Source organism: Cololabis saira, chromosome 14, assembly GCF_033807715.1.
Source record: "Cololabis saira isolate AMF1-May2022 chromosome 14, fColSai1.1, whole genome shotgun sequence".
Classification (NCBI taxonomy): Eukaryota; Metazoa; Chordata; class Actinopteri; order Beloniformes; family Belonidae; genus Cololabis; species Cololabis saira.
In genome coordinates this window covers 33580765-33595799 of record NC_084600.1, presented here as the reverse complement: position 1 = coordinate 33595799, position 15035 = coordinate 33580765, and the positions used below count along the sequence as shown (strand labels likewise).

Genomic DNA, 15035 nt, shown 5'->3' with positions numbered 1-15035 from the left:
TTACATTGCAAATTCAATTAGCAATTTAGAAAACACGATAACTGATCCGGATAATGTTAAATTACTTTAAACCCATCTTTTTCAAGGATTCTATAAAAACATTAACAGGTTTGATGCAGAGAATACTTTATTTAAGAGTTTCATCTGAAACATCGCTGCCTTTCTCCACTTAACCTTCCATCTTTATCTGGTCCTCTTACATCCTCTACCTTGTACAGTGTAGCATTCATAATGCTGAGACACAGATGAGAGAGGAGGAAGAACTAAGAGCAGGGACGACAGAAGCTGCAAGGTTATTGAGAGAAATGTAACACAGGTGAAATCTTGTTTCACAATCTTCTCCTAGCTCCCTCACTCTGTATTTTTCCTATCCCTGCGATTTTTCTCTTAATATGACTTAAACCCCTAACCCCAGTTTTTGCAAACAGTGTGCTGCACTTCAAACCACCAACTTTTTCCCAATACAAATGCCGTATTCTCTCCTACAACATTCACTTCCTTATCGTTCCACGCTGCCATTTTTACTTTCTCTGATTGCTTCTCTGCATATGGATATCTACCCTCAATCCACTCTCCTCTGTGCGTGTGTGGAGAAACCCACCCCTCCTCCCAAACAGGGATGACATCATCTTTTTTCTCTGCAGCCAATCAGACGCAAGCACATGGAGCCCTGCCTTCAGAGGAGAGCTATGTACACAAGAGAAACAGAAGGGAAAGAGAGAAAGATAGAAACAGATAAGCTGGATAGACAGACGCACAGAAAGACCAACGGACAGAATAAAGGTGGTTAGCCATCTGAAAAGATGAAACAAATGCAGGCCGACCAACAAACACATCCTCCTCACCCCCCCCACCATTACACATGAATGAAATTACTGAACCTTGAATGGATTAAAGACTCCGGCTCTAATGGAGGGGTCTGTCAGTGAGTGTATACAGTCTTTGTGTGATTCAGGCTGAAGAAGAAACAAAAGCCTTGCCAACAGTGTGTGTGTGTGTGTGTGTGTGTGTTTGCAGCTCAAATTGTGTTTTTGCCTTTTGCATGCAAGTATGCACAGTAATACCTTCTCTAATTTCCCTGATATCCAATCCCCAAGTCTGATAAAATACACAGACACGCACACGGAGCAGAAGCGTTTACTGCAATGCTTCATCAAAGAACGATCCAAGAATTATGTATTGTTTTACTTTGCGAAGAAAATGTGAAAGATGTTCATGCTTCATGTCTTAGGAGGAGAGGGTCCAATTCCAGTATTTGGGGGCCGCTGTCCCGCATGTTTTGGATGTTGCTTCAACACTTGGATCAAAGTAGTGGACCGACTTGTGTAGAGCTTGATAACAAGCTAGTGGTGATGCAATCAGATGTGTTTGAGCAGGGAAGCATCGAAAAACATGCAGGACAGTGGCCCACGCGGACTGAAATTGGACAGCTCTGTCTTAGGACATTCTACTTCTACAGGCACCTTTCAGACTACAAGACAACATCAGCAGATTACGACTCACTTTTTTGTACCGGGAAGTGTTGAGGTTACTGTGATGTTCAAGCAACATGACTGATTAGAGACGGCAGGAAACATGCAAAGCAATCTCTGTACCCACTGATTTGTTAAGAACATGCACGATAAAAGAAAAGACAAAGAGCAACTGTAAAGAAAGAGAAAAACCTACAAATACAGCAGTGATTCTCTGCACATCAAAGAGGATTAAAGCTGATCAAAATACTGTATATACTGAAGTGGAAAAGTAGCTGCATGCTCTTTCTCTGACAAGTTAGAAGATAAACCACATATTGATGCATTTTACAACAATTCTGGTTGTACAGGATGGTGTAGTAACTTAAGGCAAAGAAAAGTGCACCACTAACTGACGTGAAGGGATTGTGCAGTGACAGAAGACACTCGTTCAGTGTAACTAATAAGACATATTTTATATGCAAACTACCATCTCTGCAGACACGGCTGTCCTCAGCTGCTCTGTGCATCACAACACAACAAAGCGGTGAAAATAATGGATAAGGAGAGCTGCCAAAATCAATCATTTGATCACACCTGAAGACATGAAGATGTGGCTTTCTGGAAAAGAATTAACAGAATAAAATACCACAGGGACAAAGAGCTACAGGGAGATTAAAAGAAACAAAATGCATAAAAAGCTTTAAAACAATAAGACAAAAGTAAAGGACACCACCACAAATACACTGCAGATGCATTCATGTGTTATATCCCCTTGAGAGGGAAAGCTAGCAGATTAGCAGAAACACTTTTATGGCTTCTAAATGTCAATCATCTCGTCTCGCGAGTCTAACATACTCCCACTTTCTCACACAATCATTTAAGTAACTGCACATGAAGATGTGGAATCTGTGTGCAAAACACAGAGCCGGATATACGTCATGCAGGAAATGCTTCCTGGAACAGCCTGTCTGCGATTGTGTTTGTGCGTTTCTGCCGGGTGAAATCAGGTGAGGGTTTGAAGCGCCAAGCAGACAGAAATTAACTTAGAAACAGCACTACTGAGATGTCACAAGCGTCAGGGAATGAAAGAAGAGGGTCAAAAAGTGAGAAAGGTATGCAAAGTTTGAAACGGGGGGTTGAATTTTAAACTCATAAACACACTACAAAGAATAAAAAACCCACTTTAGATGGGCTCATAGACAGGAAACAGCAAGAGACAGTCACCGTTTCTGTGCAGCCTGCACTGGCTAGACACACACATCACATCCTGTGCATGCGGTCTGGTTTGCTATGCGAGTACTTTGGAGCGCTCGTCTCTCGTTTATCAGTTAACCTGATGCTTTGGGGACAAGTGGCCCCATGGGATCACACACACACTAACTTGTGTAATCTCCCATGCTTGCACAGAGTGGTGCAAACACAGCTGACAGCAAATCAGGTACCTAAAGGAGTAGTGTGATCATACCCCTACTTGAGCATACACAAACAGACAGTGCACTCCTCTAATAAGTCTGGTTTTTCCTAAAATCATCAATAATACAGTGATTCCAAAATACGGCCAACTTCCGAATCTCTTGGCTGATATTTTGCTCGTCCGTAATAGCTTCCATGCCTGGTCCAAAGAACACAACGGTGTTTCAAGACAGTGCACGCCACGTTTCTCCTGCGCATGGGTCAGTTGCTAACAAACTTACTGGTGATGATTCATGTATCAAATGTCCACTGAAATTCTCCAAACGAGAATATGTCACTTATGTGAGTAAATTTGGATGGAAACCAAGTGTGATTTACCAAAAGAAGAAGAAAACCAGCAAAAAAGTTCTGATTTAAAAGGCTGATAACAAAAAGAATCCAAGCAGTTAGCTTAAAAGAGATTTTATTTCAACAGCAGTCTGGATTTAATGTCAAAGTGACAGTTTTAAAGTGAGTGTAAAAAGTGGAAGGTCTCTATACTCTATTAAAAAAAAGTATGTTTCTTTCTTTCAAATTTACACAGAACAATTGACGGTTTACAGCTCAGATAAGTGTTTTCACACAACAGCCGTGAAATTTTCCAGAGACGGTTGAAGGCTCTGCATGTTTGCTTCACATATTTCCATGTGTTCAGATATCTAAAGTATTAAATCTCCTGTTTTGAAGTGAATGCGTGAAGTGAAACCGCAGAGAATATCCAGATGAAAGTATTCACACATTTTCCAGAAAATTTGACAGTGTTCCTGGATGGAAACAGATCATATATACGAGTAGTGAGTTAAATACCGAAGCCTCGCTTGGCAAACACAGAGCTATCACTGCTCAAAGCCAAACTTGAACATGTCTTGTATGCAGGTCTTGACAAGCTCTGCTCATCCTCCACAATGAATCTACAAGGTAAATACAGCTGACTATTGCTATCAAATCATAGGCCGGTAGGAGTTTCTGTGCATGTGTGTGTATTTGTTTGTCTGAAGGACAGAACAGGAATTCCTGCTATTTAAACCAGCCCTTCCTTCCGACTAGTCCCTGCAGAGGGAGCCTGACAGAGAGCTCCAAGCACTGATCAGCTACAAACACTTTCAACTGTGGTGTGAATTTGATACATAGTTTCCTTTGATGAAAAAAAAAAAAAAAAAAATGACAAGTGGTGCCTGACATGATGATCACAAAGGATAAGCATCATCACATGGTGTGTGTAAAACCCAGAGTGCTACTGTGAGAGAAGGATACACGTAAAGCAAACAAGAGGAAACTGTGTGTCACAGACGAGCACGCAAGAGACAAAAAAAGGTTTGGTTGTAGCAGAAGACTCATGGATGAAAAATTTAGACAGAGGAGGAAGTGGGAGGGGATGAACGGGAAGGAATGCCATTTGACTCTAACAAGGTGAAGAAGAGACAAGGGAGAGATAGAGTAGAGGCTGTTGTTTCTCTGTGGATGTAAGTTATCATTCATCATGGCTGAAAGCGTGTGCTCATTTGCAATGTTCAGATTTTGTTGACTTAATAAACAAGAGAATCATTAAACTGTTACTCATTTTAAAGAGTGAAGGGAAAGAATGGACAGTTTTAAAATATTGACAAGCAGATTCCCCAAAACAGAAGGTGAAGGTTAGACAGAGAAAACAGTAGAGAGATATGATGAAGAGAGTAGACGGTAGTGAGGTGAGAAGAGAAGGGAGGGAGGAATATGTAGTAGGAGTTCATCAAGGTTGTCATCTTAGCACCGGTGATGTAATCCCTAAAATTAGAAGCAACAACAGACACAGACAGTATCCCACTGGTAAGCAGCGTTGCCCGGCGCACTGTACTGTACTCCTGTCAGCATTCCTGCAAGATTCAGGCGCAGCCGATTACAAGACAATTGAAGGCTATTTTAAATGCAAACAACCTTTTACATTAGTAATGACTTTAGATGCTCTTGTATGGGGAAAAATAATAAAATAAAATAAGTAAAGCTTGTGATTTTATTTTCATTTATTTATTTATTTATTTTTGCTCTTAATTTATGAGTTAATTTTGCATTGTTATACTTAATAATATGGGCATTACTTTTTTTTTTGTTTTGTATTTGTTTTTTTTTGTTATTACATTTATCTATTCATTTTTTGTTGTTATGTATTGGTGTTTTTTTGCACCATGTTGTTTTTTCAGAAAAAGGAAAAAAAGAAATAAAAATTTGATCACAAAAAAAAAAAAAAAAAAAAAAAAATAAGTAAAGCTGTAATGCAATCGCAAACCAAACACACTGAAATTAACTCCGGACCTGGGTATTCTCAATTATTCACAAAACAGGTCATACAAAAGGAAAACTGCTACTTATGTCACTAACTACCTTTCAAAACTCTGTGTTTTTGGGAACTTATACAAACCGTCGTATGTTTATGTGTTTAGCCACTAAATGAGGGGCGCAGCAGGAGACCAGAGGCAGGCCCTTCATTGGATGCTTGAAGACTGAGACACTCCAAGGCCGAGTACTTTGAGCAAACGAGCAAGTAAACGAGCTATCGATCTGCACCAGATCACCGAACTACGCCATACCAGCTGTTTGGATGTCTAAGTATGAAAAGAAACTTGTGCTTGGAGTTTTAAAGAAGCTTTATTGTCAGACGAGTAAACAAGAAGACGTGGAAGGAGGTCTGGCCTGGGAAACTGCAGGTAACATCTACTCTTAGTCACCTCATCTTCCAACATCCCCCCCTTCATCCTCCTGATCTTCCCGTTCTCGCATCTCATCCTGCCATTAAATCCACACTTGACATTCTCACAACCTTCACGCTTGTGCCTCTTTACTTCATCCCAACTGAAAACGCATCTTTCTGCTTTTCATGTCTTTTCAGAAATCTTTCAGAAAAACACACATCTTCCAGACTACTTCTTTGCAAACAATCATCTTTAAAGAAAAACTGGGATTTCTATTATTATTACTTTCCTATTACCATTAGCTTTTCTTGTATCTCCTTTCTTTCTCCTCTAATTTTCCTCTAACTGCCATTACTTCATCTGTGCCTCACAAGACAGAAGAAAGAAGAAACAGAAGAGAAGAACATTTGCCAGAGGTGAAAGAGGTTGACAACAAAATAAAGTTGTGCAGCTAAAACAGTTTGAGCGTTTTGCTGCAGAGTCACCAGTATTAAATAGTTTAAAGTAAAAGTTTGTAACTTTTTACAGCTTGTTTTTAATCTTTAACAAAAGTGGCCCAATCGACTTCCATCCGCACGCGTTTCCATCCAATACAACTGAGCAAATATTTAACATTTGATAATGATAAGTAAGATACAATAAATCTTTTCAGGGAAAGGAAACAAAGAGGGGGAACTACATCAGGCAGATATCAAACATAGAAAAGGGTTTAAAAAATAAATAAATTGACCAATCAAAGAAGATTGAACACTTTCTAAGTGAGAAAATAAGATTTTGAGCTTGTGGCTCTCACTCGGTTCCAGAGCCACTACTCCTGACTCCCCATTTTTCCCCGGGGCCCCACTTGGTATAGCTGTGGCAGAAATGGCAAGAGGCCCCTGGGGCTGAACTGGCCCCCACCTGAATTCTGATAGAATGAGACCAGATGAGCCCAGATGAGCCCAGAAAGAGGACTGGATGCAGTAAATCAGCATGTTTTAAAATACAAAGCAGCCCAGAATATCTTTGTTCTGCACAAGTACAGCAGAAGAAGGAACGCTGCACAGCAACAAATACATTTATGTATTCACTCTTACAGACACAGAAGGGAAAGAAAAAAGAAAAGACAAACCACTTTTGAATGTCTTGTATAGACACTGATCTCCAAAACAATGCACGCACACATGCACACATACACAAAGCCATTTTCAACACAACCACCACAGGAAATTGACTCTTTCAGCAACACAGCTCTACTGATTTCCCTAGCAAGTGCTCTGTACATAACCAGCCTCTTCAACTAAGGTTTCATCAGACAAAAGGCAAGCAAATTAATTGTTTCCATTCAGGTTAGCAGATTTATCTTATATATTTCAAAAGAGCAGCAAATCAGGGGGCTCTTTCCATCATTCCATTACTGCTACTCTCAGATCTGATGTTGAACGATGATGCAGGGTCATTTTCACTCTTCAGACAGGGGTCTCGCCACAAAGCATGCCCATGAGTCACACCTGTGATTTACCATCTATAAGTGAGATGAAACCTCAGATTTGACCCAACTGTCAGCGGTGACATCAGGGTAACTTGAGTAATGCAGCTCCCCGATGAGCACAAGCTCATTATATCAACATAAAGTGATACCATCAGCAACAGCGTCATTATGAGAAAGTCACCACTAATGTGTTTCTAAAAATAAGTCATTATTTGAACAATTACTGTCCATTTTGAACTAATCTACTTTAAGGTCAGTTTTAAATGGGGAAGAGTATTCATGGTTTTATAACTAAATGACCAATTAAACAAAAAAAAAACATTTACAAGCCAACCATCCATTAATAAGAACGTCTGGCTTCTATCCAGCAGACACAGGTGAAATCAAGGCAAGCAAAAATGTGGTGCTAATGAGAAAAAGAACAAAGACATTTTGTGTAACAAAGCTTAACAGAAAATATGTCAAGTATGCAAACTACGTTTAATAAATAACCAGCTGCAAACCTCTGGATTTTGGCACTGTTCTCTATTGTGTTGAACAGCAGCATGTCATGATTAAAACGCTCAACGGCTCAGTTAGTCATTAGATCTCTGTGCTTTGCATTTTCCTCATCTCCCACAATGCACTATAACTTTTTTCTTTCTTAAACTTGTGTCCATCTTTCTTCTAAGCACGCTTTTTAATATTTTTATGTAAAGCACTTTTGTCTTGTGTATGAAATGTGCTATAGAAATAAACTCGCCTTGCCTGAACGGCTGGTGTGAACTAAAGGAAGAAGTCACATTTAAAGGCTATGTAGCCATAAATGCCTGATTGCGCTGCTTGTTGGGATTATTATTGTTCAGAGTTGTGGTTTTAAGTATTTAACTGGTTGCTTCCGGTCTGTGGCCATCTCCGCTCAGTGAGTCAACGCACCATCATGACGGCATTGAAGAGAATTTGCTTTTGAACCGCACTCGTCTCGAGCCGCATCAACATCAAACTCAAGCAAAAAGAATCTGTTTATGGATCTTAGGCCCATAAACAGAGTGGTTGCACAGAGCGATGAAATAAATCTTTTGACTGTTTGTTTGGCAGCATACATGCCAGACGTTTTGCATTCCGACACAGGAAGCTAGCTAACCACAGACGAGAGACGTTTTGTGTTTCCGGTGTAACGTGTAGAGACACTCCAAACAGACGAGAGGAAACTGCTTCAATATAACTTATAAAAATACAAAACGTAAAGGAAGTTACAATGTTTTAGTCAATTCAAAGTCTGCAAGGAATATTCTGAATCACAATGACATCACTCATTGGGTTTTTTCTAATATAGCTGGACCTGCATTGAATGAATGATAAAGAGATGCTGTGAAGCAGCCCGGCTGTAAAAGCCTTTCAGGCAGGATGCTCCTGCAGGGCAAATGAGGTGATGGGTTCAACTATCCATCTCCCTGGCGTGCAAAAGTCAGTAACTCAGTGAGACATCTGATGTCGACAGGAAGAAACTTTCTCCATATTAATTTGTTTTTGAGCAATGTATAATAGTATAATATTTAGAATGCTCAGGTATAATATTGTAATGAAGTGCTGTAATATTTTTATATTTGTAATAATGTAATAATAGGTATATTTTTTTGATAAAGTAAAGCTTGCTGTTATATTTTTTTTATTTTTTCTATGTTGTATTCGAGTAAAATTGAAATAAAAACAAGGGGTAGGACCTCATAAGTTTTTACTTCCTCCTACTCCCTTTTGGGCATGAAGGTTTACTTCTTTTTTGATTTTGTTTAAAGGGGACCTATTATGAAAAACACGTTTTTTCTTGTTTTAACATATATAAAGTGGTCTCCCCTCACCCTTCCAGCACAGGGGAGACAAAATACCATGAATTTCTGCAAGGTCTCTGACCCACGCCGGACAGAGTCCCCCAGTGTCACGTGGTTTTTTTTTGAGCCGATTAGAATCTGCTCCCGTCGTGACGTCACGACGGGAGCAGATTTCCAGAGGTTCAGCCTCCGCTGCTGAAACCACGCCCACAACCAGCTCTCTCCGCTGCTGGAGCGCTCCATCCTTCAGCCAGTCGGACGCCGCGGATCCGGGTTAAATGATCCAGGTTCCCGGGTGGTTTGGGAGCTGGGTCCTCGGGGGTCTGTCCCAGGCTGGACCAGCTTCCCCCTCCGAGATTTTCAGGCAAATCTGTCGGTTTGATCACCGGTAACCGACGATGCGCACAGGATGCGCTCCGGAGCGATCTGTGCGCCCGCCGTGGCGTTGCGGCGCCCGTCGCGCAGCATCCGCCGGGTAGATCCGGCTGAAATTCCGCTGGTCGGTCCCTGGGAGTCCCTGCTACCAGTCCAGGCCGGTTCCTGCGGTCCCGGCCGGTCGGAACCAGTCAGATTCCCCCGTTAAAGCCGCGGTGATGCGCGCTGCTCCCGGGCGCCCGGTGTGGCTCCGGGGCCAGCGTTCAGCATCCGCCGGGTAGATCCGGCTTAAATAGTGCATAAATGTTATTTATATACAACTCATATTTTATTTTTTTAACAATAAAGTTTCCATTTGTGAAAATTCAGTGTTGTGATAATTTACAGGCTCGGGCTGCTCTGGCGGAGCGAGGGTTTATTCTCCTCCCCTGCTACACGTCATTCAGGGAGCCAATCAGCACAAAGCCTCATTATCATACCCCCCCCTTCCCTAAAAATGAGGCGCAGAAAAAGAGGTTAGAAGCGGTAAAACTAGTGACAGGGCCCACAGGCTGGATTTATGATTTATGTAGAAAAAACAAGCTTTAGATTGTTTTTAAGACATTCAAGGCCTGTTTAAAATATACATTAAATGCCATAATAGGTCACCTTTAATGACTGTTTATTCTTTTTTCTGATGTTTTGTGTAAATTGTTTTTTGTTCATTAGAGAGAGACAGCTGACACCAGAGCAGCGATAATGGATACTGATGTTATTATGGTTCAATAAGACCTCCAAACAACATCTTCCGATCCACTGCCAGAATACAGGCTCCAGTTCTTGTGTGTGTGTGTGTGTGTGTGTGTGTGTGTGTGTGTGTGTGTGTGTGTGTGTGTGTGTGTGTGTGTGTGTGTGTGTGTGTGTGTGTGTGTGTGTGTCTGAGCATGTGAACAAATAACCTTTATTGCCTGTCTAAAAAACACCACAAACGAGGATCCCACCATTTCCAAAGAAGAAAGTCAAGAAAATCACAACTACTGTATCGCTGTAGGTACTTGATTGATTAAATGACAAGAATCAATCAGTAAAAGGAACTACTTCTTAAAAGTGTTCTTCCATTCAACGGCAGTAGAAGCAACGCCAAGACTTGAATTTTCAGTCTCGACACAGTCTGAATCATGATCTAATCAAATCTTGGGAACTTTTTTTTCCAACTATTGCTCTATGATTTAGGTAAACATTTCACTAGACACTGATTTATGTTGCAAAATGCCAATAAAGATCAATTTGATCTTGATTTATCGACAGCTACTTCAGAGAGTAGGGGAGGATTTTACAGCACAGTAAATGTGGAGGAAACTGACTAACGGTGCACGTGGAAAGAAACAAATCACATTCTTACGCACAATGATATGTGCTAATAATGTGACTCAAGTCCAAATTATTCCATTCAGGAGGCTTCTTAAATCCCTATTCACCTGTGGATTTTAACTATGAAAACTGAACAGAAACATCCTCCATTTGTTAACCAGACACACGTCGTTCCCAGCATGCTTCTGCTCAGACCCCTGTTAGCCTCTTCCTATCTGCCACCCACAGTGTCAACAGACAGCAGTGTGTGCGGCAGCCTCAAAATGACAGTTTCTAAACAACAGGTGCTTGAATCAGGAGCAACTCACCTACACACTTCACCACACACACACAATTCACCACACACACACACACACACACACACACACACACGCGCACACACACGCGCACACACACACACACACACGCACACACTTCAAAATCCTGATTACATACTTTAAGATGTATGAAGAGTTGAATGCGAGCATTAATGCTTGTAAACGTGTATTAATTCCTACCTGACTGTTGACATATTCCTGAGGATGGCAGACACCAACAGATACCCACCCCAAACACACAAACAAGGGAAAACAAACTAAATATAGTCAGAATAGGAAGGTATACGAATCGGCATCTGAGCATTTGAGTTTGAAGGTAGTACCGGAAAGTACGTTTCAGTCTTTAGAAACACGACTATGCCAAAGTCCCACTCGTGTCAATAGCCCAGTGATCTTGTGTCACATTATCATACGTTCCCAGTGCCCTTTAGAAATCCAATATATTTTCAGCACACACACATTTGTCTTTGTCCTGCTACTTTGCAGCACTGATGTGCCGGTACCGAGGGTAGGCATAACTCAAGAAACACAGCCAATGACCAGAATGTGGTGGGATTTGGTGGCGCTGAAGGCTCGAAATGTAATTTTGAAAAGTGGAACAATCACCAGGAGACTACAGAGGCAGGTGGGGTCAACAGAGGGCACTTTTAAGCTCTCCATTAAGCCCCTATGTAACACCCAAGGGACGTGTGCATGAGCTGGGACAAATGTGTGAGCAAATCAAGTTCTGCAGTCTGTGCTGCAGTTTCTATATGAGTGTCTTTGTGCATGGGGGTGTGTGTGTGTGCGTGCATGTGTGTGGCAATGTATGGCATCTGATGATTAGCTGAAACTGTAACTGACACAATGCTGGCCCCAGTGATCCTATCAGCGGGAGGGAAGCTCACAGCACGTCCCTCACATGAGCAACAAAGTACATAGTCTCAATACTTCTTCTGCAGAATTTGTTCAAAAACACAAAGCCACAAAACCGGCCTTCTGCTCGGACTGAACGTAATTCTGTTTTTTATTATACCAGAAACACTAGTGACACAATAATGACTCTGAAAATAATGCTCATTGCTGCTACTGTGCACACAAACTGCCAAAAAGCTTGTGTAATTAACACGGATTTTGTAATATTTTCATCAAGTCATTTCTAAATGGGAAGGAAACGCCAGCCTCTATCTGTGTATACATTTACAGGAAGTATGTTACACTATTATATAGATAGTACACAGAGGCCAAGAGCACTTTCGGGATTTCAGAAAAACAAACTGATATTTGGTGATATTTGAAATCAGCTATTACTCTAAAGACCCTTCCCAAGATAAATGGCAATTACTGAATAAACTAGTAAAACCTCACCAGCTATTCGTGTTCAGGTGAAAAGACAGTGTTTAAAAGACACCACAGGTAAATACTTGACTGCTAGTAACTGTTTGACTTACAGTGTTGTAGCTGGCGGGTTCCTGGCCATCTGTGATAAGTTCCCGCTCTCCTCTGGGGTTTACCCTCCTAAAGCGCCGCCTAGACCGCCGTTGGGACCCCTCTCTTTGTAGGAAGCTGTCGTCCCCTTCGCTGCCGTTATCCACCTGTAATACACAGTCAACACTGTCCTCAGAAAAACCGCTTCGTTGGGACTGGTACAGAGAACCGGCAGGTCCGTGGGGGCAACTGAACGACCGATCCACACAGATGGAGACCTGGGAACACGGCTCGGAGCAGCTGCGTTTCAGCACTTCAGACTTGGGAACCACACTCAGTTGTATACATTCCTCGTTTTGGTTGTCAGTTTGAGAGTTTTGCTTTTTATAATCCAAGTTTTGGCTTCCAACTACTTTTGGATTCTGCCCGTCTGAGCCGTCAACCTCGACTGTGTTGCTTTCTTTCTCGCATGGCTCTTCTTCATGCCCAGGAGCTTCTGAGATCTGGTCCTGGTCTTCTGCTGGCTCCTGGCTGAATATCCAGCTCTTCCAGAGCGCAGACAACCGGTGCCAGCGGAGCACACTCATCTGGACTCAAGGACGGGATTAGAACAACACATAAAAGCAGGAAATACCAAAAGGGAATGGAATGACAGAGCAGGAAAACCCCTCTATACAAAAGATGAATAGAAGGGTTGCGTCCCAAAGTTTAAAAAAAACAAGAAAAGGTTTTTTGTCATTATATCCTCTGGGGTAACCATCCAAAACCGAAGAAAAACGAAAACAAAATGAGTAAAGGATCAATGATGAACTAAGAAAAATGAGTGCTGCATCTTTTTCTGTCTCAAGTTGAGCAAAAACGTCTTTGTCCGAGGACCCAAAAGTTCAAGACAGTTGCTCAACCTGCTGCATGCTGACTCGCTCACATGCTTCCTTACTCGCTCCGTCGCCGTCTGACACACGCACAGAGAATACATTCAACCGGCGGTTTCCTCCAGGAAACCGTAAATACACAAATCTCCTAAGCAGGCAGAAAAAAGCAGCGCAGCACACAGATTCCGGCCATACGACGCATTCCCTGAAGACGCCGTCAGACAAAGAATGTGTTTGTTGGTTTCACGTTACATAATAACAAGTCAATACGCTCGTTTTGTCAAATGACTTTATTGTTCAACAAATGATCACACGTTACCAAACTGATGCCTTTTAAAAGGTACTTTACCCCAACTTGAGTTTGACTTTCTTCTTTCTGTTGAAATGTTGAAAACAACTGAACAATCTATTTGTTCTATATCAAGAGTAAATAAAATGTTCTCACGTGGTATAATTTTTTTATTCTTTTTTTTCCCGGAAACTGCATTACAATATATGCAACTTAAGAGCTGAGTTTGGTTGAAATTTTGGCTGTAGAATGGTGGTAACATCCAACACAGCAATGAGCTGCTGCCATGAAGGAGCCATGACCAACAGGGTCAGCTGCAAAAATGTTCTTCTCCCCACCATCACCATCACTGCATCTCATTTCAGATACCAGCATTTCATACTCTGCATTTACATGCTTAGTGTACTTAGGGTTAAGCGCTTGACCAATATAGTTACACTAGCTGCTACAGTTTAGAAAAATTCCCACTTTATCAAGCCTCTGATGTTTAAAACTACAATCAAACAGCCAGAAAATGTGCTAAACCCAGCAAGAGGTTGTGCTAATGGGAGACAACTTCATGTTATTTTAATGGCAATAAAACGTTCCTAGTGAACTTTGGACTGATGCTGAACCTCAAAGCCTAAAACCAAGGTCCAACTATTTGGTTTGTTTGCTCTTTTCAATTCTTCAACAGTGAATGTAATAAGTGCAGTCAGTATACCAGAGAAGACAGACCCGCTCCACCTGCTGAAAAGCTCAAGTTCAATGTCTGGTTGAAACAGTCCCCGTTTGGAGTAAAACAGGACAAACATAAACATTTCCTTTAGATCCCAGTATATATATATATATATATATATATATATATATATATATATATATATATATATATATATATATATATATATATATATATATATATGTGTGTGTATAACAATTAATTTCCCTTCGGAGATGGTAACGTCGGGTTTCACCACTGATGCTTTTCCTTGGCTATGTCCAGGATACTGAAATATTTATGCCTCTTTTCTCAATCACAGCAACACAAATCTTTGTTGTCAAACTTCCTCTTTGCAACCTTCACATTTACATCTCTTTCCTTATGCAGTAGATGTATATGTGGGTCCTTTAAATCTCCCCAGTGTAAATGTGCGCTAAAGCACTTGGTATGGGAGGCAAAAGTTTCGTCATAGTGAACATACATCACAAAAAGCGCCTTTGTTAGTGACCGGGGTGTATTCTTTCCTCGGGTCGGTCATGCGCTTTCAAAAAAATCTTGAATACAAGACCCATGACAGGCCTCAAAGCCTGACAAAGATACTGTATGACTGGTGTGTTTGTGCTGCGATAAACGCATGAGACAAAGAGTGGCAGAAAAAACAGATGTCTGCATAACCTTCCGCTACATTCACCTCGAAACAACAAAAAAACTTTAATCAGAAAACAGCTTTTAAATAAACTATCAAAGTCTAAAGAAGTTCAGTGGCGGCGGTCAGTTCCTATTTTGGTAAAAATACAGTGATAATTTTTGCAATAACGGTATCTAAAGCAGTGAGAGTAGTTCAGGTTCGATGCCATTAAACCATTAATCTAAG

General features: G+C 41.2%; 1 protein-coding gene across 7 annotated transcripts in view; it reads right to left on the bottom strand.

Annotated features, from left to right (window-relative positions):
* The window catches only part of LOC133460030 (rap guanine nucleotide exchange factor 6-like), a 146068-nt gene that overhangs the window by 77909 nt on the left and 53124 nt on the right, over positions 1 to 15035 (bottom strand). For 4 of the 7 annotated variants that reach the window (XM_061740507.1, XM_061740509.1, XM_061740508.1 and 1 more), the window contains exon 6: positions 12324 to 12467. In XM_061740507.1, the coding sequence (XP_061596491.1) occupies positions 12324 to 12467 (144 nt within the window). Of the gene's footprint in view, positions 1 to 12323; positions 13212 to 15035 lie in introns of those variants that run through there. The other 3 variants (XM_061740504.1, XM_061740503.1, XM_061740506.1) reach the window with 1 other exon arrangement.